At 41.2% G+C, this 24,262-nt stretch overlaps 1 protein-coding gene across 5 annotated transcripts in view; it reads right to left on the reverse strand.

Annotated features, from left to right (window-relative positions):
* GPM6B (glycoprotein M6B) overlaps positions 1-24,262 on the reverse strand; it is a gene marked incomplete at its 5' end in the record, with an annotated part of 152,084 nt that overhangs the window by 43,749 nt on the left and 84,073 nt on the right. For 2 of the 5 annotated variants that reach the window (XM_080910989.1, XM_080910985.1), the window contains one exon: positions 269-398. The exons of 1 other annotated variant lie outside the window; for it this stretch is intronic. In XM_080910989.1, the coding sequence (XP_080767115.1) occupies positions 269-329 (61 nt within the window). Of the gene's footprint in view, positions 1-268; positions 399-24,262 lie in introns of those variants that run through there. 2 more of the 5 variants (XM_080910987.1, XM_080910988.1) reach the window with 1 other exon arrangement.

A 24,262-nucleotide genomic window follows, 5' to 3' on the forward strand; every position in this document is an offset into this window, starting at 1 on the left:
GTCCCCATCCAGAAACGCAAGGTGACAAACTACAAACATCCTTCTATGAAATACCATGTTACATAGAAATATTTGCAACGGAAATAGAAGATAGGCTACACTATTAATTTAACATTAGCCCCCAGGATAAAGAAAAAAAACACCCAAAATAAGACCACACCACGGGATTGTTTTAGAGCCGTTTTACAAGAGACAAAACCTGGCTAACCCTTTTCAAGAACCCTCAGTCAAAAGCTTTAAAACAGGCTATTGTCAGAGCGCTGGGTACCTTTTCTCTCTTGGCTTTGTTCTGTATTTTCCTCGGCTGCAGTTTCCATGGCTGGCTTCATACCATCCACCAAAAATGCTTTTCTCTGCTTCCCCACAACACACACTTTCCCCCTCCTCTTCCTTTTCTTTTGGACTGCCCTCTGTCTCTCTTATTTACACCCGCCTGATTGAGAGGCTCTGTTCTTCACTACAGTAGATTCCAGTGCCTTCCAAGATGCAAAAGTCTTGTCAGCGTCAATTTCGCTCTGCCTACTGGTCCATAAAGACAGCTGCCAAGGAGCAGGTGACCATACGTCACTGAGGATCCCAGTTATAAAACAGCCACTCTGTGCCCCCACTCCCAGCGCACCCCAGGAAGCTCTTGCTCCCCCACCAAGCTCTTCCTCCTTGCTGTCTCTCCCCCTCCTTCCCTCTTCCCCCCCCCTCTCTCTGTCTCTCTCTCTCTCTCTCTCTCTCTCTCTCTCTCTCACTCTTCCTCCCTCCCTCCCTCCCTCTCTCCTTCCCTCTCTTTTTTTCTTCTTGCCAACTGCAACCCAATGAATACTAATTAACTCTCCCAGGAAATAATAGACGTGTGACATCAGAGGAAGGGATGTGGAGGAGAAAGAAAAGCGCCCCCTCCCACCACGTGACTTGGTCAGACCACACTATATGTTATCTCTCAGGAGAACGCCTGTTTTCCTATGCTTCCCCTTTCTGGGGGAATTGGTTTTGTTTATTCTATTTATTCCCAGCCCTAGTAAAGTATCTTCAAAAGATGTACCTTGCTCTGTTAAAAGCAAAAAAGTTCTGTTTCAAAAATCTCTAGACAAGCTTACTTAAAAAAATACTAATGACAAAAGAATAAAGGTATTTAAGAAGGAAGAAAATATAAATAGATTTAACAATGGTGACAGCAATTCAGCATTAGATTCTACTTCTTTGTATTAATATATGAAAAATCTTAGCTCAAACACAATTTCTAAAAGGGGCCCATGCTTATTCAACAATATATTGAAAGTATATCTACCTGATATTTTGGTGGTTTCTAATATGAAAATCAAGTTTTCTTGATAGGATGTGATTACATCTGCATAGAGTATTATTCATTAGAAATCTGAAGTCAAAAATCTCAAGAGGGTACTTTTTATCAGCACTCTAAACATCTAGCTTCAAGGTTATTGTGCCAACAGGGATTCCAATATTCTGATGGCTGTTTTCACAAGCCCTTTTGCAAATTGAGACCAATGTTCTTAACTCACATTATTTAAATCTTTACTTTGATTATGAGCTTAGTCTTCAAGCATCACCAATTTCATAAACATTTAATAACTGCATTTAGCTCACTCACCTTCATTGTCCTTATTGAAAAAATTTTGTAAACTGAAGTCATATACAAGGATAACTATAGATAGCCACAGGATAAGGGATTCCTGGAGCCAACATAGTCTACTTGACACCCAGGTTGGGAGTAAACATTAAAGATGTGTTGGAGGGCCAGCAAAACGGCTCAGCAGGTAAAATTTTCTGCTGCCAAATCTAACCACTAGAGCTCCATTCCCAGGATCTATATGGTAGAAAGAGACAATAGATTTCTGCAAGTTGTCCTCTCTCTCTTTCTCTCTCTCTCTCTCTCTCTCTCTCTCTCTCTCTCTCTCTCTCTCTCTCTCTCTCTCTCTCCCTCCCTACCCCCCTCACACCCACCCACCCACACACACACACACACACACACACACACACTTTTTAAAAGACAAATTGGAAACCACCTCTCCCAAAAAACATTCTCCAAAGTTTTATGGGATTTTTACACAATACCTCAAAACAGTGTGGGAAGATCCCAAATCAAAATCCTTTACCAGTCTGATCTTTTAATGCTTTGGTTTTAGGTAATACCTCACGCCCATTTATATTCAACATTTCTGCTGTGTTAAACAAGAAAAGACTTTGAAAACCAGTTTGGCCTGCTTCAACACTTTCTTTTAATTTTCCATCTCACTTTCTGCTTTACCCGTTGTCCCTGAAGACCACGCCCACAGCCAGTTTTCCCCTGAAATATGGCTTCAGCCTATTTTATTGTATCTTGGTGAAGGAATGGGAAGACACCACCTAAAACTTCAACCTCTGGGGAAAAAAACGTGTGTGTGTATGTGTGTGTGTGTGTGTGTGTGTGTGTGTGTGTGTGTGAGAGAGAGAGAGAGAGAGAGAGAGAGAGAGAGAGAGAGAGAGAGAGAGAGAGAGAACTATCACCATGGGAAAACTTATAGTATGCCTTAATGGAACAATTTTTTTAAAGCTGTATCAGAACAACTTAGGTCCATTCAGACACAAAGGTATAAAATTTTACTTCTGCATTGTTAAGATAGCTCTTGCTATCAAGTATGATCTGAGCTTCATCCTCAGAACTCACATGATAGGAGAATACCAACCTTCATTGTTATTCTCTGACCTTTACATATATACATTGATTCACTGACAGTGAAATAAATAAATATAATTTAAAAATTTTAAAGTATAATTGTGATTAACTATGTTAGTGGGTTTTTTTATAAAGTGTCTAACAAAGTCATTTAATTCTAGAAACATCAGAGGAGTCTAATTTCATTGGCTCTATTAGACAAATTAGTTTATTTACATAAGAGACAGGATCTGGCTATGGTGAGGTACCCACCACTGAACTTAGTTAGGAGCATTATTTTAATACTAATACAATGAAAGGCAAAATATGAAAGGCATTCTAAATTTCCTTAAACAACTGTTGTCTATAATATAGTGACAAATCAAAGCAACTGGACAAATTTTCTTTTAGGTTTACTCAGAAAATTTATCGGTAAGTGAGCACTTTATTATTTTTAACCTTATTCCTAGCTTTACTTCTGCTAGGACCATGATTTTTGGAAATTATCATTGTACCAGTTCATAAGCAGCTTCAAAATCTCACAGATGTTTATGATCAACCACATGATTCAGAAAGAATAGAAAGAAGCAATAGAGAACCTGTCAAGAAGAAGATAAAGCAAAAGAAAAATGTTTAGAATACTTTTGGGCATGCATCTCTATATATATTGAACAGAAAAAGAAATGGCTCCCTGAGCTGAAACTATTTCTTTGAGCCCTATGCTTTAAGATAGTAAAGACACTTCTGAAAGCTGATGCAGGAACAAGAGATGTTGACAGAAAATGGATGTATTACATTGAACTCTGTGGAATTGCTGGTACTGCCTTAAAAGAATGAAGTTTCATCCCATGCAGAGCTCATTTCAATCACCATGTGCATCTATCTATCTGCTAGAGCACCACAGTAAACTCAGTGAACGAACATGCACATTCTTGGAAGAGTTTCCCGAGTGCTAATGTCTACCAGTATGGCCTTCAGCAAGTCATGGTGCCTTCTCTAGGTAGTCCTCAGGCTAATGGGTCACAGCGAACTTGCTTAACCAGAGTGCTCTTTCCTGCCAGCAATATCACAGGATGAACATAAGAAAATTCATCAAGCTACAAAGTCATCTCCCTATCCTTAGCCTAACCACATGATCATAAAACAAATTTGCCCACTGCCTCCCCTCCACAACTTTCTGGAATTATATTTTAGGCATTTTGTTTGTTTCAGGAGCAGAGCTCAAAATGATTGCAGTCAAAAGAAAAATGAAAATGACAGGAATAGACTTTTTATTTCAAATTCATTCTAAGTGCAAATTTCTCCACAAACCTTCTTGGCTCATAGAACATTTATATTACATGAAATACACTCTGCCATAATCCTTCCTCAATGTCTGATGTTGAAATGCTGTCTAATAAGAAATACAGACTAGAAAAACAGAATAGTGCTAGGAATTCAGAATATGACTGTTAAGAATTGGTTTTTATCCATAACTAGACTGTATTAAAACTTTTTTTTATCAGTTTGGGAAAACTTTTGTCTTGCATGGTAATAAAATTTCTAATTTTTGTCGTTTTTAGCCAGAAGGATTTCTAAGACCTTGAGGCTAGTCTGTGCTATATAGTGAGTTCTTGGCCAGCCTCAGCTACCAGTGTGACACCACACCCCACCCCACTCACATAAACAAATCAAAAGAGGGCTGGCACACTAGTCCAGTGGGTAATTGTACCTGCTGCCAACCTTGAAAATCTAAATTAGATCCCTGGATCCCACGTGGTGAGAGAAGATTGACCTCTGACCTCACATGTGTGCTATGGAACACTAAAGAAGTAACAATGTCATTCAAAGATAAATTAAAATAACTGAATTTCTATTTTTTCATGAAATGTGAGTTTTGGAAAATGCATGTGGATTCAGTACTTATTATTATTTTCCTTCCTGATGTCTTTCCTCCATATCTTCTGTATATCTGCTATAGTTTACAAGAAATGACACCTTATATTGAACTGAAAGTAATGATCAAGTCAGATGATGTTTATGAATACTCTTTAGAAATGGTGAAGCTAAGGACTGGAGATAAAAGACTCTGTAGTTAAGAGAAAGAGCCCTGGTTATTCTTCTAGAGGACCTCAGTTTGATTCCCAACACCTACATGGCAGCTCACGATCATTTGTAACTCCGGTTCTAGAGGATCTGACATCCTCTTCAGACCTCTGAGAGCACTAGGAATGTATGTGGCACTCAGATATGCAAGCAGACAAAACACCTGTATACATAAAATAGAGTAAAATTATTTTTAAATTGTGAAGTTTTGGTTGAAAATGTAGCTCAGTGGCAAAGTGCTTGATTAGCATACAAGAGGCCCTGGGTTCAATTATTAATACCATAAAAATGATGAATCTCTATAAGGGTGAGCCACCATTCATAGTTGTTGTCTTTAATGGCCGAGGTTGTTCCCAAGTAGTTCCTTGGCTAACGTCCACAAATATGAGCACAAGAGGAGGTTTTTCTGACTTTCTTTCCAGCCTCATCAGCTTTTTACTTAGTTCCAGGCAGTAACCTCATTAGAGGATTCAGGAGCTGCCAAAACAGCAATTGTTGAGTTTAGCAACAGCCAGCCTGAGGTGTGCCCCGCTCCCCTGTACCCTTCCCCAAACAAGCAAGCAAAGAAACAATTCACAGAACCAAATGTTCAGAGAGTGACAAGTTTGGTAGGCCCAGACTAGGGCTTGATGTGATAGCGACAAGGGCAACGGGGGCACATTCCACATTCCTAGCTGAGAAATGGGCTCAGCACAGAGGCACCGCGCCATGAAGTGGCATGTTCATTTTCTTAAGTAGGGTGGGCCACACGCATTTCAAAGTCAGTGTGAGTATTGTGGCTTCCTTCCTCTCTCTTGGATTGCAGTTGCACAATGTCAGCATATGCCACACTCAGCATGGGGTCATTCTTCACTGGCCAGGACATGTGGGCGTTTGAGAATGTTCCTGGCCTCCACTCACAGATGCATGAGGGAAGAAACTCCCTTCCAGCTGAGAACCATTGCCTTCAACCTAGTTTTCTATGGTAGCTGGAACATACTCTTATTAGCCAATGGCTCTAAAACCTGGTTGTGCCCTGGAGTCAGATGGGAGGGTTTAACTATACATCCAATTGCCCACACATTGTAACTGGGTAGTGATCAGCTTGTGTGGTGTGAAATCTTTACAATCTCCCCCCTCCCCCAGGTTGTTTGAACATGTAGCAAGCATGTAGACAGTTGGGATACAATTAGCTACTTTTGGGAGAATACAAAGAGAGGAATTTGGTGGACCTATTGGAGAAAAGTCAGGGAAACCATATCCAACAGGGAAAAGACAGAAGCTCTATACTCAGCAGAAAGGACCAACTGAGCATCAAGACAAGAGATGGGGGAGGTAGTGCTGATGCCCACAGGGAGCATAAGAAGATCAGGGGATAGACTGGTTTCCTAGGGCCACTGTGAAAAAGGAGAATAACTCAATAGCTTTTAATAACAGAAATTATTCTCACAGTTCTGGAAGCTAAATGTCCAAAGTCAGGGTGAGGAAAGGGTTCATTTTCTCTGAAGGGACCATGAAGCAGATTCATTCTTGCCTCTGTCAACTTCCAGCAGCCATCAGTGGTCTTTAATGTTCAGTCCTTGGCTTGGTATGGTGGTCCAACCTCCACCCATGTCACCATATGGTGTTGTCTCTGTGTGTTTCATAAGGACGCCGATAGATTGAGTTGGACTCAGGCCTGACCTAATCAACTAAGGCCTCACCCCCACCTCCTTATATCTACGGAGACAACTTCCAAGTAATGGTACCTTCGCAGGTACTAGAAGCTAAGATTTTACTATATATGATTCAACCCCCACCAGCTGAGGGAGACTGAGAAAGACGATCACGTTTGGAAGCCACGTGAGCTATGCTTCTACAATTGCTCACTCAGTCTAGGCAGAATTCGGAAGTGAAGAATTGGGTGCTAGCAGCAAGGAGGAATAAATCCCAGTGGGTGTGGGTGTTATCCTAGAGCAGAAAGCTCAGAGAATACCATGCATGGACCACCTTGCATGGCAGCCTTGGTAGAAGTCCCTCAAAGGAGGCCAAGGGCCTGTAACAGAGGAGAGAGTTTTGAGACGCTGGGGATGTGACATAGTGAAAGCAGTCAGATAGGGAGAATGTAGCAATGATCACCGAAAGAGACAATTCCTATTTCCTTTCCAGTGGAATCACAGAGACTAGAAGAACCAGTTTTTAGAAGGATCACGGGAGGATGGGGAAAGTGAGGAAGAGGAGGAAAGGATGGGCCATACTACAGAAGTGTAGTGAGATAAGGCAAAAGAAAGATGTAGCAGATAAGGGAGAAAACCACAGCCAAGAGTGAGTCCATCAAATATTGGATCCTGCAAAGGCATCTGGGATTGAAGGAGATTAAGACATAAATGGAGATGGATGAGTGGCAAAGATTCAAGAGGCCAGAGATAGGCACCAGCTACAGGGGACAAGCTGGAACACCCTCCTAACACGGAAGTAATGACAGAGGAGCTAGAGGAAAACAGGTGTCTATCCAAATCCAAGACTCAAAACATTCAAAAGGCATGGTGGTGTCTGGCAGGTTACTGGTACAGCCTGTCCTGCGTGGAAAAGGGTATATACATCCATTTCCTGATGGCATCCATGTTCCAATCTTAAGAGACATAACCACTCCTAGGAGATGATGTAGTAGAAGGGTGGTGATCTTGGCCTTATTAAGACAGGCAGCTTGCCCCAAGTCTGGATTGCTTGAAAATATTAGTTGACCTTAAATTTTTAGATTATCAGAGGCCCCAGAGGGTGAAGGAGAGGGAGGGGAGGAAGAAGGAGGGGGAGGGAAGGAGAGGGAAAGAGAGCTTTTACTAAATACTGTTACACCGGGGATTGGATTCTAATACAACAGTCATACTTAACAAATGAAAAAAAAATCGGGAATCAGATAATTTGTCTTTTGTTGTAGGTTTTGTTTTTTTGGAAACGAAGGTAATTTATTGAAACTGGTTATGGGACAGGTGAGTGGACAGCTGGGGGTTCCCACAGACACAGCGCACAGCAGGGTGGGAGCGGGTGCCTAGCCATTGACCCTGTCTGAGGCCCAACTTTTCTTTTCCTTCTGCTTCTTCCGGGCCACATCCAGGTTCCGGTTCTTCCACAAGCTTTTTCGAAGCTTGATGGGGCGTGAGCCCACACACTTCCCATTCATCTCTCACATGGTGTGCACATAGTCACTGGGGTCCTTGAAGCTGACAAAGCCATAGCCCTTGGTTTTGCCAGTGTGCTTGTCACAGATCACCTTAGCCTTACAGAAGGATGGGAAACGGCTGAAGGCTCGTGCCAAGATGTCATCGTTCACCTCATTGCCCAGATCCCTGCAGAAGACCCAGAAGTCATCAGCATCCCACTCCAGCAGGCTGGGGTCCTCCCAGCTGCTACCCTCTGCTGTGCGAATGCAGCGTTTCAATTTCTCTGGCTTGCCTTTCTTCTTGTCTTCACCCAGTGGCTCTGGGACCTCTAGGGCCAGTGGGAGGCTGGGACCAATGACTGCTAGGCAAACACTCTAGCAAAAAACTGAGATACATTCTTTGTCCCCATTTTTATTTCTTTAATTTTTTATTTAAAAAAGGTATGCATATGAGTGCTTTGCATATAAGTGTTTCGCATATGAGTGTTTTGCATGTGAGTGTTTTGCTTGTGAGTGTTTAGTCTATATATATGTACATGTGCCACATGAATGTGTACAGGAAGTCAAAAGTGAATCCAACGTCCTGGAACTGCATTTATAAGTGATTATGAGCCACCATGTGAGTTCTGGGAACTGAATCCAGGTCCTCTCCAAGAACAGTAAGCACTGTTAAGTGCTGAGCCATCTCTCCAGCCCCTCTTTCTAATGATTTTGATAAAAGACAGTTTCTGCTTCTGTGTACACAAGGCATGCATCAGGAGACAGGCAGCTGATCTAATGAGAAGACGCTCCTTTGTTTATTATCACACTCCATAGGGATTTTGGATTTCCTCATTAAGAGTTGTACACCACCAACAGGCTCTTCCTGAAGGCCCCCTGTTAACACATCTAGGCTACATGTACCATATCAGTATGAACAAGGGGCAGACCCTCAGAGACTTTGTTAGGCTGCCACTGCAGCTCCTAGAATTCCAGTCATTACTTTGTCGTGGCTCCTTCTTATGTCACCAGAAATCCCAGGATGTAGAGTATTCTAAGAGTGAGCCACTCAACTTTATAGGTAGGAGAACCCAGGGTGCTCTGCTAAGAAAGTGCTTCCACAGTCTGTCACAACCCTACCCCAGTGACAGCCTTCTCAGCTCTGACTCAGCCCCAATCCCCTTTCCTTTAGGTAGCTTCCTGGGTGATCTCCCTATCTACATTTTCAGAAGTCATTTTAACTCTCCTTCAATCTCTCTCACTGATAAGTGCCCACGTTCTCCACTAGAAGACAGCCATGAACTTTCCATTCGACTTGGAAATAAATGATCACTTGGAACAACCCTAACTTTCAGTAGGGTGTGCCCAAGGAGGGCAACCCAGAGCAGGTATGTCTCTGTATCTTTGGCCAGCTTTGTCAGACACAGACTATTTGACGTCAAATCACAAGACATGTAGATGGTAAAATATCTTACAAGTTGAAAAGAAGAAAGATAGTGTCTTTTAGTATCCTCTCTGAGAACTCGGGTGCACCAAGGGATTCTTTTTTTTTTTCCCTGTTTTTTCCCCCTAGGAGTTACCTCAGCAGTCAAACACATACTTTCCCCAGAATTGAGTCAATGTAAGAATTAATGAGTTTCTGTCTAGGGAAAGGTGCTTTCTCAGAAGGCATATAGACCCCCCCACATTCTCCTTGGACTGGCAGACCCACCCAGGCCCACTCACTATTGCTCATTTCATACTCACCTGGGAATCAGAAAGCATCACACAGTTGTAGCTGGCTGACTTTCTATATGTACCAGAGACACTCGGCCAGATGAGGGTTCTGGGTACATGTAGAATGCAGTGACTGGGCTCAACACTGTCTCTACTGAACCACCTGTGAAATGTGTGGCTCTCTCTCTTGGCTGCAGGACACTATTGAGAGCAGGTCTTGTCATCTTCCTTGGACAGAAACACCAAGCAGAGTGAACCAAAGGGACTTGGGCTATGGCCCGAGTTTGAGCAGAGCCTTGGCTATCAGATACCAATGCTGGGAGTTCAGGAACCAGGCTGTTAGAATGGAAAGGCACAAAGCTAAACAACAACTTCTGCAAAAAGGCACTCAGCACCACCAATCACTTAACTTCAAGAGCTCAGGTCTGCACCTGTGATTCTTTTTCAAAGCATCTCACTAGGGCTGGAAATGCAGCTCAGTTAATAGAGAGTACTTAGTACAGATGAAGCCTAAATTCAATCCCCTGTACCTCATAAAGAAGCTATAGTATGCACCCCTGTAATCCTGGCACTTAGGAGGTGGAGGCAGAAAGAGCAGAGTTCAAGATCATCCTTAACTACAGACTGGAATACTTGAGACTGTCTCAAAGAGAGACAAAGAAATAGAGAAAGAGAGCTCTCTTATACTTTCTCTCCCAAATAGTAATCCAGACAACTCTGCCTGCCCCTACTCTCTGTAGAACCCAGAGATGTTCACCTCCCTGACAGATTGACACTCTCATGGACACATCCTCATCCACCATCTGTTCTATTCAGCTCTCCAGTGACCAGCATGCTGACGTCACCTGACCTTGCATGAACCTTGACTTCATTAGTTATGGGAAGAACTCATGCTGGAGCATCCTCCACTGGGCTATTGTTAACATATCAAGATGCTGCAAAGCCTCAACATGCCTCCTACTTTGTACTGACAAAATGCTATTTCTAGTTTGGAAGCTTTTCATGTTCCCACTACTGCCATACAGTCCCATAAAGAGTGAAGCCAAGAAAGGACTAGTGGGTGACTGCATATCCTACTACGTCTTTCCCTGTCCTTGAGTGCCCCCATATACTTTTCAATTTAGGTTTTAAATTCTGAGACAGACTATTGTTCTATAGTCTGAGATGACCTGGAACCCATAACAATCATCCTGCTTTAGCTTTTTGAGCGTTGAGATTACAGGCGTGAGCCATTATGCCTGGCTTCACTTCTATACTTTTGTCTAGCTTGATTAGATTTCTAAGGCACTTCTGTCCTCAATTTCTACTTCCTCTAGACCCCTCTATGACCTTATCCTATGAATTTGTCCTAACTCCCCCACCCCCAACCATTCCCAAGGATGGTACCCTGAAGAAGATGCCCAAGGATACAATACTTCATAAATAAGCAGAGGCGGTATGAATAAAGCCACAAGATCCCAGAAGCCATATTTCTAAGGGTACTTACTCTGGAAGAGATGGATGGAATCTGTTTCTGGAAGTTGATGGGGGATGGGGGTGATTGTTAATACCTGAGTAGCTGAGATAAAATTAGCTTTGCTTCTAGTTTCATTTTTTTGGAAACAACTGAATTTCTTTATGTCAGAGAGCACATAAACATAGCTACCTTCATGAGCATGCAACAAGTATCCTTATCTCAAAAAACCTTTGATATCAAGGTCTTGATATCAAACTCCTTTCTTTAGAGACAAGGTCTTATGTATCCCACCCTGGTATGCTGTGATTGCAGGTATGCACCACCACACATAATTTATGCAATTCGAGGAATCAAACCTATGGCTTTGTACAATGCCAGGCAAGCAGTCTACTAACTGAGCTGCCATTTCCAGCACGTTCAAACAAACAGACCACATTTTCAGTTTGCATTGAGCTCTGAAAGTTCTACAGCGAGCCCTACCTGTGAGGTCTCACCTAGTGAGTTGTCAATCTCCAAATTTATAGCTATGGGATTATGAGATCAGGAAGATGCTAACAACTGTATTGACTTCAAAGCATTTGGCAAAATATCATCCCATGTTTGGGGAGGGATGCTTGATGCTGGCAGCATCACTCAGTGATAAATTGCAGTGTAATCAGAATGGGTGAATGTTCATTCACAGTGGCTAGTAGGTGGTAGCTGTCAGCCCAGAGAGTACGGTGTCTACTCTGCACTTGATCCATGCCATGGACATGGGAGAGCTACCCACAGCCTTGAGAAGGCAGGGCAGCTATAAACCTTCATTTTACCATTTACTCATGTGAAAGAAGACACAGGAATCAATCTAGAATGTCCTCATTGAAAACCAGATAAATTTTGTTTAATTCTTCTGACCTTATTGTAAACAAATATGATGTACAAAGAATTCCAAAACACGAAAGAAAATGTAAGAGCTGCTTCTCTCCTTTCTCAGTCTGTTATCAGGACAAGACAGGATTGAGATGGGATACATAAGACCATGTCTCTAAAGAAAGGAGTTCAAGACCTTGATATCAAAGGTTCTTTTGAGATAAGGATACGTGTTGACCCCAGCCCAAATGCCCTTGCTTTTATCTGATTCGTAGTTTGCAAATATTCTCTTATAATGAAGCACAAATACCAAATCTATAAGGTATGTGCCAGTAAAGATAATTCTTCCCATAACATACATCTTTGCACAAAACAGGTTTTGTATATTTCTACAAAATACTTCTCAAAATTAAGATCCTGTTAGGTCAAAGCAGCACATAGTAGAAAAGACAGCATATATCTCTGGAAATCAATACTCCACAATGTTAACTTAGCTTTTATTTTTGGTTGGTTTTTTTTTTTTTTTTTGTTGTTGTTGTTTTCAAGACAGGGTCTCACAGTATAGCCCTGGCTGTCCTGAAACTCACTATATTTACCAGGCTGGCTTCAAACTCACAGAGATCCACCTTCTTTTGCCTCCTGAGTGCTGGGATTAAAGACATGCACCACTACGGCTGGCCAATTTATCTTTTAAATAAACTCTTCTGGTAAAGCATATCATAGGATTGAGTGAACAAATGTGCACCACAGGTTATCAAGTGGACCAAGGAACCCTCCATGAGAAGCGGTTGCTGTGATGAATACGTGGGACCAGAAATGGGTATGAAATGCTTTTTAACAAAGGCAATAAGTGCTAGGACCAAACTCGTCAACCTATCTCCACCAGAGCATAATGGATGGATAATGGTCACCTGCTCCTCCTACTCTCAGAGGACAAACTTGGATTATGGATAAGTCTCAGCTCCCAAGCTGAGAGCCTGCTTATTTCTTCCCACTCAGGAAAACCAAAGCCAAGTGCAAGTGGAATATGAGCAGAATGAATGCATAAGTTGAAGAACGTGCCAGTAGGCACCTTTGCATACCCTTCTGTATAACAAATGATTAGGAAGTCTAATAGCTTTACTTAAGCACACAGGGGTTAACATACTCATAGCTGAGAATGTCTGATTTAGGAGAATATGAAGTACCTCTAAGCACTTAAAAATAATAAAGTACTCAAAGAATCTAAGCTGTTGTAATTATACAGCCCAAGAAGCGACACTGATATTTGGTCTAATGGAACCAAAGGCAAATTCTTGATTTGGGCTATTCTTCAAATCCTAGACCCAAAGAAGAGTTTGAAGCCCCACTATTATTATTTTTTTTTTTTTTTTAAGCACCGGATCCTAAGGATTGATAGAGAGAGGAGTAATTAACGCAACACTGTTCTGGAAAATGAACTTAAAATATATTTAGTGAATTTAAGGTGTTTTCTTTTTTCTTTGTTTTGGGTTTTATGAAACACGATCTCACTATACAACCCAAGCTGGTCTTCAGTTTTGTGACAATCCCACCTCTCAGCCCTCTAAGGCCTGGCATTCCAGATATGTATTCTGATGATTAAAACCCCTTTAATGAATTTTACCTCTAAGTGGACATTTAGGCACCCTGTTTGTATTAAACAAGAATGGTAGTAGAGGACTTGCTGTGTACCCTCTTTGCCAGTTTCACAGATTTCTCTGGATAATTCATATTCACATCCAAGGGCAGATCAGTCAACACATGAACTATATATTTTTCATTAGTTGTGACAATGTAACTTCTTTTCCACTAATTTCTGCTAGTGCTAGTGAAAATATCAAAAGAAAATTAGATGACTTTCACACCTGTTATCATCATACTTAATACATCTCATAAAAGTCAGAAATTGCTCCACAGAAATAAATGCTTATAATTTCATTGCATTTATTTTTTCATTTTTATTTTTATTTTATTATTTGTCTCCCTACATAACCCTGGCTAAGCTGGAATGTGCCATATGATCAGTCTGACCTTGCATTTGAAGGAATCTCTCCTACCTCCGTCTTCTGAGCACTGAGAGTATACCCCTGTGCCAGCACAACCTAACTACTGAGATCTGAACAGAGCAGTAGCATAGGGCCGTGCCAAAGCTGATTCAGAAACAAATGCAAGATGATACTTAGATTAATGTGGCTCTTAAACATGGCCCTCTCTTTCTCGGTCTGTCTGTCTCTTCTCTCTCTCTCTCTCTCTCTCTCTCTCTCTCTCTCTCTCTGTTTCTCTCTCTCTCTCTCTCTGTCTCTCTCTGTCTGTCTCTCTCTGTCTCTCTGTCTCTCTCTCTCTCTGTCTCTCTCTCTCTCTCTCTCTCTCTCACACACACACACACACACACACACACACCGGCTGCTGGTGTTTTGTATCTGTAACTTGCTTTTATTCCACTTCAATTTCCTTGAGCTGCTACGATTTCAACCATTTAAGAAAAACAATTGTTGTTCACAGGCTGTCAGTTGAAATGCTAAAGCATGCTCACCATGCCAGTAAACACACCACCAAACAGAAGACTCAGACTTAATTTAAAGGAAAAAAAATCCCAACAAATCTATAGTCTCAACCAATTAACACCTATATGCATGAGATAAATGAGCTGTGTCTTTGTAGTGTGAAGTGTGGAGCTGTGAACAAGTTCTGATCCTTATTTCTACCTATGAAATTTTGTGGGCATAAATGCACAAAATTTATGTGTGTTGATCAAAGAAGGGCTATAGTCTGAGAAACTCATGGATAAGCAATTCCTTTGTTGGGAGAACAAGTTTACTTCTAAAAACTAAGATAACTAAACAGTCACTATGCAACGTTATTGCGCTTTTAGCTATTTAGAACGTATAACACAAGGAAACAAAAGACGCAGTCAAGTGCAGTACATTAAAAATAACTATTTTTAATTATGTGTAATTGTGTGTTGTGGGGTGCTGTGTCTGGAGCCCAAAAGAGGGCATCAAATTATCTGGAGCTGGAATTATAAATGTTTAAGACCTACCCAACATGGATGTCAAGAACCAAACTTGGGTCCTCTGGAAGAACAGTAGTATATTTTCTTAGTAGCTGAGCCATCTCTCCAACACTCATTTTAAAAGAATAATATTAACAGCTACTGCAATAAAGATTATAAGCCTCTATTTTTGTTTCACACATAAAGCATACTTCCATCAATATTTACCAAAACAAACTCAAAATTTACCTAACATTTGTGACCTACATAGAATATGTCACAAGTACACACAACAAATATATAAACTGCCTCCAATGAATCATGTGGAATTTCAGTTTAAAGGCGCTTTTGCCTATTTTAATGGCTGCTTGCCTAATGAATGCATTATTCTTCAGTTATATAAAAAAAAAACAATCTACACATTTAAAAAGCAGCCCAGCTAAAATGTGCCCACAAGGAATTAAATTAATGCACTTTCACGCATAAAAATCAACCACTCTGAGCTGGAAGGAAAACATGTTTGTTTTCTATTGTGGAGTATGAATCTCCAGACCTAATTCTGTTGTCTTACTTTGCAGAATCCTGGTAAAATTATAAAAATAAAATAAAAATCTAAGCCAGATGTTATGGGACATACCTGCAATCTTTACCACTGGTGAAGCAGAGGCAGGAGGATTGCCCATGAATTTGAGGCCAGCTTGGTGTACATAGTGCGTTCCATGCGAGCTGGGGCTACATAGCCAGACTCTGTCTCAAAATAAACAAATAAAACAATAAAAGTGAATGTATAGGATACAAAATTGATCTATGTATGTATGTATGCATGTTATTTGTCTGTTTGTCTGTCTATATATTTATCTATCTCTCTATCTATTATTATCTGGTGAGAAAACTGCATAAATTGATAATGAAAATAAATATCACTCACACTATTAAACAATGGCAAACTGAGTTTTTGAAGGCCTAAGTTGCCATAGTATCATTAGGTCTGTGGTGTCCTTTCAAAACACGGATTCCTTCTTTTCTTTTTCCCTTTGGTGATGCCTTGCCTAGGGTGTGGAAGCTAAACACTGGCCTCCCTCCCATCCCCCACATCCTGGCTTGTTTATTCATTTGAAGCACAGTCTGTCTTGAAGGAAGTTGGACAGTCCCCTAGAGGATGATGCCACGGAGCAAAGATAACAAGAGGCAGCCATCTGGGGAAGGAGGGCCAAACATAGTAATGAGAGCCCACCGGGCGCTGGGCAGTCTGTAGACCTGAGGGGTTTCATGGGTGACTGGAGCTGCTACCCTATTCATCTCCTTTCTCCCGGGTACAATAAGGGGCATCCAAACCCTCGGAATGCTGCCCTCTCTTCTCCATCATCATTCATATCTCAGCTATGACAGGACTAAAAAAGACTGATGGGAAATGTGCCACCAATTAGCATATCCCCCACCCCCACCCCCTCACACAAAAGAGGCTTTTAAGCTTCTGCTTTTTTTAAAAACCAAGGGCTGGGGATTGGGGGGGAGGGGAACCACCAGGCAGCTCTTAGCTACAGTGTGTGAAATTCAATGATCTGCACTCCCTCAAAGCTGTTTGTGTGGTTTTCAATTTTCTTCACGAAAGCCTCCTCTCAAATGGCTTAGGAACTTATTAGAAAGTATGTATTCGGCCACTAGGTAATGAATGGCTTCACTCTTGTTATTAAACTGCAATTCAATTCTTTGATTAAAAAGGAGTAATTATAAACCTACAGCCCTTCCTTCACAATCCTGTTACAGAGCATAGCATCTTCTGCCCAGAAGAATGGACAGAAAGAAGAAATCCACTAATTGTAAATAAAGGGAACTGCTCTGAGGGGACACCCCTGTCACATTTATTTCCTTGTTTCCCATCTCCATGAATAATGAGGGGGACTGTAACAGAAAGCAACATGGCTGTGTTAACGTAGGCTTTGCCTGTGGGACGCCTGCAATCATTTCATGCCCACTTTCCCCTATGGAGGCTTCTCAAACACAACCGGACCCAACCCATTTGAAAGGTCATAAAAAATGTCAATTGAGGAGCCGGGGAGATCCTACAGTGAGTCAGAGGGCTTGCCGCATGAGGACCTGAGTTCAGAATACAGAACCCGAGCACAAAAGCCAGGGAGGGCTGTCCCACCAGTGCTGTGGTGGGCTTTAGGGTCAGTAAGAGACCTTGTTTCAAAGGAATATGACCAAGAGTAATAAACTTGATTTCTTCTTTCTAGCCTCTGCACTTGGGTATGAACAGTCCGCACATGTGTACGTTTAGGCACCCCCTCTCCCTCCACACACACAATCAAGTACATTTCTAGGACCATGCCGTGAAATACTAATTCTCTCAAACACGGATCCTCAACTTAAAAAGGAAACACGGAGATTTATGTGACTCAGAAGGAATTCTTTAAAGGGCTCTGAACCTTTAATGACAGCTTAAAACCACTAGGCTCCAGGTGCTCAGCGACTGAAAGCACAGTTGCATCATCGGTTAGCTTGGGGAACCACCTCGTTCATTGGGCATACTTATTGAGGATGTGTGAGGTGTTACTTACAGGAACATTAGTCACCTCAAAGCAGCTGCACAACCAGAGATTTTCAACCAAACAGGGAGACTTCCTCATTGCTGCATAGCTGAGCTAACATTATATACTCTAACATATCCAGAGACCACGAGGACACACATATTTGGGGCAAACCCCATATAAATAAATGGCTGGGAGGCACATGAGGGGAAGGCTGGAATCTCAGGTGAGGGTCTAATGACTTCTGTAACCTCTCTATGGGACAGTCCTTGCTCTTTATCTGTTGCCTAGCTTAGAGTAGAGACAATTTAAACATCAAAGACCAAACCAGCCACCTCCCCAACATTGACAGATACTCAGATGATGCTCTTGGGCTCCTACTTCTAGCTGAGATAAACCTGGTGCAACTACCCAGGGAGAGGCAATCCTGATCCACCAACCCATAGCCGTCTTCCCTAGTTGGACAACCGTCTTTATTTTCCCTAGGGTTCATCTATGAATGTGTGAAACACACAAAGTCACTTTTTCTTATAGAGTCAAACAATTCTTCCTGACCCTAAAGCCACCACTCTAAATTTGAGGAGAAGATTTTTTTCTAAACTCTATTCTGTATTTACCAAATAGCTACATATATGTATGTACACACACACACACACACACACACACACACACACACACACACACACACATCAGTTTACATGTAAAAGGGAAGGTAGAGAGTCTAAAGAGGACAGGGAAGATAGATTTGACTTGCAGTAGGTTGAATTTAGGATGTAAATATTTTGCATTTGGTTGTTGTCTCTTGGAGGCTGCTCTTCTTTGAAGGGAAACAGAAGAAGTGTGGATCTGAGAAAGAGGGGAGGTAAGAAGGAGTTGAGAAGAGTGGAAGGAGGGGTAATTATTGAAGAAATATATTGTACGAGAGAAGAATATATTTTCAATATATATTTAAATGAAAGTATTTGTGTATATGTATATATGTATATATATGTTGGCATTTGCCCTTCATATGCATGCATTGATACACATATATAGGCATAATATATGCACTGATATATAATAAACATATATGAATGCACATGTGTTCCTATATACAAAAATCATGGAAATATGCTGTGCACATGCATATACTTATACTTTCATTTGAATATATTACATCCTTCTAAAGTCAAAATATGCAAAGTTGGATTCCCTTAAAATGTTTAAATATTTACTGTATGTGTAAAACTGTTTTGTCTGCATACATATATGTACAACAGATGAATGCCTGGTACCTGTGGAGGTCAGAAGAGGGCATTGGATCCCTTGGAACTGGAGTTACAGCTGTAAACTGTCATGTGGGTGTTCTATAAGAGCAACAAGGGCTTATCTGCTAAGACATCTTGCCAGTTCCCCATTTTTCTCTTTTTCCATTTGGTTAAAAACAATTTTTATAACGTTTATTTATTTAGGTATGTGCATGCATGCATACCATGGTGCCCTCTTGGAGGTCAGAAGACACCATGTTTGAACTGGTTCTCTCTATTATGTGGGTCCTAGGATTTGAACTCAGATCAGCAGGCCAGGTGTCAAGTGCCTTTACCTGCTGAGCCATCTTGTTGGTTCCCATTTAGGGATTTTGAGACAGAGCCTTTCTTTAATCTCCTCTGACCACAGACTTGCATCACTGGCAGTGGCTAGTTACACCCTCCACATGGCTCCAGTTGCATATGCAGCAGAGGAAAGCATTGTCTGACATCAATGGGAGAGAGGCCCTTGGTCCAGAGAGGGCTCATTTTCCCAGTGTAGGGGAATGCCAAGGTGCTGAGGTGGGAGAGGGTGGTTGGGAGATGGAGCACCTTCATGGAGGCAAGGGAAGAGGGAGGGGTGATGGGAGTGGGGGAAAGGGAATAACATTTGAAATGTAAATACAGAGAATATCCAATAAAAATGAAAACAAAAAACAAAAATAAAATAAAATTAAGGAATAATTTCTCTACCTTAAATAGCAAAATAACCACGGGGTATCATGTCTATTTAAAAACTGTAAAGTATCCAGGCACATATGTAAATATATAGTCACAGATAATTGGGGGGCTGAGGCAGGACAATCACTTAAACCCAGGAGTTCAATAATAGTCTGAGTCGTGTAGCCTAATTGGCGATCTCTGGGCCAATGAGGACACTCTCTTCAATGATGTAGATGAGGATTACACCCAAGGTTATCCTCCAGTCTACACCTATGCTGTCTCCCTTCTCTCCCCCATTGCACACATTCATACACAAACCTCAAACAAAAACAAGATATGTTAAGTGAATGGCGTTTCATTACCAGAAGGAATTTGGCAAACAACACAGTGGAAATTTATGCGTCTAATGCATTGTATCCCTAGAGCTCAATACATAGAAATGCTTCTAAGTAGCTTTCATTTTCCACCTATGGTTTGTGAAGCTGGGGGGGGGGGTGTGAGGGGGGCACATGACCTCACTGTGGAACAGGAGACACATCCATCTGCCAGCTGCAATTGTTTTATTGACCTGATTACAGAACAACTATTTCTATGCTTAAAAAGATCTATCCAAACACATCAGCCTCAGCTACACAATAGCAGTAATTAGAGTTCATTATTCCTGGATTAAAATATGAGTCAGTGGGCACAGCTCAGAATCATGTGTTATTAATATTTACCCAACCTATTTCTTTTGCTGGTTGTGATGTATGATTAGAGCCAGAGCCCCCCTCCCTTTAACAAAATACCCAGACACTGCTTTTCTAAGATAATACAGACGTATCTTATCATTCACCTAATTACTCAAACTGTCTTAAACACATTTCCATCCTTCTGCTTGCTGCAATGGTCACCACGACCTGATTTTGAATGGTTTTGTTCTCACTAAAAGAAAGCCTAATCCCACAGTACTTGGTCCCTAATCTTACTAACTCAGGTACAAGCAAGCAAATGCTTTCTAAAGTTGCCTTTTCTGGACACCTAACATGAAATTTTAAATACACACACACATTTAAATCTGTATGAGTGTTTTGCCCAAAATGTATCTAAGTGTGCCATATACATGAAGTGCCCACAGGGGCCAGAAGAAGGTGTCAGATCCCCTGAGACAAGCATTAAAGATGGTTGTGCACTGCCATGTAGGTGTCAGGACCTTGGACCTCTGGAAGAGCAGTGTACTGACTGGTTTTGTGTCAACTTGACACAGCTGGAGTTATCACAGAGAAAGGAGCCTCAGTTGAGGAAATGCCTCCATGAGATCCAGCTGTAAGGCATTTTATCAACTAGTGATCAAGGTGGGAGGGCCCAGCCCATTGTGGGTGGAGCCATCCCTGGGCTGGTAGACCTGGGTTCTATAAGAAAGCAGGCTGAGCAAGCCAGGGGAAGCAAGTCAGTAAGTGACATCCCTCCATGGCCTCTGCATCAGCTTCTGCTTCCTGACCTGCTTGAGTTCCAGTCCTGACTTCCTCTGGTGATGAACAGGGATATGGAAGTGTAAGCTGAATAAACCCTTTCCTCCCCAACTTGCTTCTTGGTCATGATGTTTGTGCAGGAATAGAAACCCTGACTAAGACAAGTCCTCAATGGAGGAGTTAGATCCCAATATGTGATCTTTTATAGCAGGCATTTTTCCCCCTATCTAGTACAATGACTTCTGAAGGTTACCCACACTTACCTTGTTTCTTTTATTTGCTGACTCACATTCCATTGCTGTAATATAGCAAATTTGGTTCCTTCATTTGAGTTTTGGCTTTTGAGCTCTCACCAGTATTAACGTGATGGACAAGGCTTTGTGTGAAACAAGTTTTCAATTCTTCTGGTTGTTGTGTACCTAAGAGTGGGATGAATAGCTGGGCCATATGGGAACTCTATGTTTAGCCATTTGTGAATCTGCCAGGCTGGTTTTCAAAGTGGCTAGCCTACACGTTTTCCATTCCCACCAGCAGTGTGAGAGCTTTGAATTTTCCACACCCTTATCAACACCTCTTTTCTGTCTGTTTGATTATGGCAGGTGTGATACAGCATCTCCTTGCCGTTTTCCTTTGTGGATCCCAAAAGACATATTTTCATGCATTTTTCTGTTTTTTTTTTTTTTGTTTTGTTTGTTTTTTGTTTTTTGTTTTTTGGAGAGACATTCTGTTCAATCTTTTTTTTTTTTTTAAACTTCTGAGTTGTCAGTTGTGACCCCATTTTATATGTTCTGGATGTAAGCCTGTTATATTCTAGTCTACTGAGATGAAGTCTCACAAATTAGACCAGACTGGCCTAGACCTCACAGAGACCTGACTGCCTCTACTTCTGAGTGTTGGCATTAAATGTCAGGGTCTACTCTCTTAAGTACTTTCCTTCATTCTGTTGATTGTATTTTTATTTTTCTGATGCTATCTTTTGTAATACAAACGTTTTAAATTTTGATTAAGAACACCAATTTAACTTGTTTTCCTCTTTGTTCCTTATATTTCTGGCATTGTACCTAAGAAACCCTAAGAAACGTGTGTGTGTGTGTGTGTGTGTGTGTGTGTGTGTGTATGCATGCGTGTGTGTGTGTGTGTGTGTGTGTGTGCATAGATGCACTTGTGCATGCATGGGAGTAATTTCTCATCTTCTACCATATGGACCCCAGGGATGGAAATCATGTTGTTATGCATATAGACAAGTACCTTTACCTACTGAGACATCTCACCAGCTCATTTCATTTGTTTTCATTGATTTTTAACACGAAGTGAAGCTAAAAGAGCTGAGATTTAGCCTCCATTTGCTCAAGTGTCTCGTACTATTTGCTAGGACAGTTTCTTCTTTCTTTCTTTCTTTCTTTCTTTCTTTCTTTCTTTCTTTCTTTCTTTCTTTCCTCCCTCCCTCCTTTCTTTCTTTTCTTATGGTAGAAATCTGAGCACCTGGAATGCTTCCAACTGGAACTATTTATTTAGGAAAAATTGCCAAGTTTCATCTCACAAAGTTTTTGTTCATTGGAAATAAATAGCTTTCCACTTCACCTCTTCCAACAGTCCAAATGCTTCCAATGCATATAGAAGGTAGAGTTTATTTTTCCCTCTATAGGTTGAGAGTAAAAATCTGACCTTTTTTGCCTGGATGTTTAGATCACTGGTGCCTAATGGCTACAAACGTTTTATTTAAATCATTAGCATTCTACCACTTGTTTTGAGACTGTGTCTTAAGTGGTCCATGACCCATCAAAATAAACTTTTATAGGGGCAGAGGATGTATTTTGGTGGTTGAGATCTCATGCATAAGGACTTGGGTTCAATCTGCAATAATGCTCAAAATGAGGGAAAATTGAAGAGAAGGTAATTTTTTAAAACCAAATAATCACCAACAATACATTAAATGGCTATAATTAAAATTGAAGAACTCACTTTGCAGTATTTGACATTGATTTTGTCTCTCCTCTCAAAATCTTCATAACAAATAAGGATCTCTGGTCCTTAAGGATTCCAGCATATTATTCTTCAAAGAAATGTATAAATACCCTTATCTAAATTCTAAGTCAGTACTAAGCCCATTTACATTGCATTTCACATAGATTGAATATATGAATAACTGTTCTATTCAGCTCCTTCCTCAGCATTACTCAGGCCTTCCCCATAGTCATCACTTTTACAGGAAACATGTTTGCTAATCCACTAGCCACTCAGTTGCAAGGAGATTAATGGTTACTGCATTAGAAAATGGCCCCCATAGATCATGCCAAATGAGTAATTCCGAATATGGGACTTTGTAGTAAAGCCAAAAGGGCCCTCCAAATGATGGCTTTAACACTTACTGTTTATCAAAGTTCTTTTACAAGAAAATGTACTAAATCAGTGTTTTAAATATTAATTAAAATTCTCTATCGCTCCATTTTTTATACATGTCAGGCAAGCACCCCACCACTGAGTTACTCCCCAGCCTTTGCTGTCACTCTTGAAGTGCCTTTATTTCAAGATATCAAAGGTGAAATAGAAAAGAAACACCTACATTTTCTTTCTATATCTAACTCTAGAACTACATGAATATTCACTGGCCATTACAAAGATATCAAGAAAGCTGCCAAAAAAAAAATTTATCAAGAACTTTAAACACATTTCCTGCACTCCCGACTTCTGTTATATACCATAAATGTCCCTCATCCAGTTCCCCTACATCCCAAACATCCTCACATAATTTCACTTTAGGACCTGGTTGTGCCAGCTGTGGAGGCTAACCTGAATGGAGAGGGGCTTAGAAAACATAGTCATATGATCACTATTCAAACAGGCATCACAAAAGACGCTCACTTGGTATGGAAGTGCTTTGTAAAAGGAGGTCAAGACTACAGAATCCTTACATAAAGGTTCAAAGGTGCAGGGGAGCTGGCTCGCTTGATAAAGCTTGTAATGGAATCTTGAGGCCCCAAGTCAGACTCCAGTACCTATGTGGAAGCAGAGTCAGGAGGCTCCCTCGGGGCTTGGTGGTGAGTTAATTTGCCCAAATTAATGAGCTCCTTATTCAGTAAGAAACCCTGTCTCAAAAAGAAATAATAAGGTGGAGGTCTAGCAAGATGGCTCAGTGGGGTGAGGAGCTTGCTGTGCCGTGTCAGTAACGCACACTGGAGCCTTGATTTAAAAGCCAGCGGTAGCGGCCTAACGCTGTAACTCCAGCACTTCTAAGGCCAGATGAGAGGAACAGACAAGAGAATCAGCTGGAAGCTCACAGTCTTGCAAGTCTAGAGTACATGGCACGGCAGAAACGGGAGAGAGCCTGCCTTGAAAAGCAAAGCAAACCAAACCGAACGAAAGCAAGGCAGGAGGAGCGAATCCACTCCTCTAACCTCCAAAGGCCAAAACCAGAGACAAGAATTTTAAAATATGATGGAAGGTGATAGAAAATGGTATCCATCACTGACTTCTGGAGCATGCACATGCCTG

This window comes from Micromys minutus (genome assembly GCF_963924665.1).
Source record: "Micromys minutus genome assembly, chromosome: X".
Taxonomy (NCBI): domain Eukaryota; kingdom Metazoa; phylum Chordata; class Mammalia; order Rodentia; family Muridae; genus Micromys; species Micromys minutus.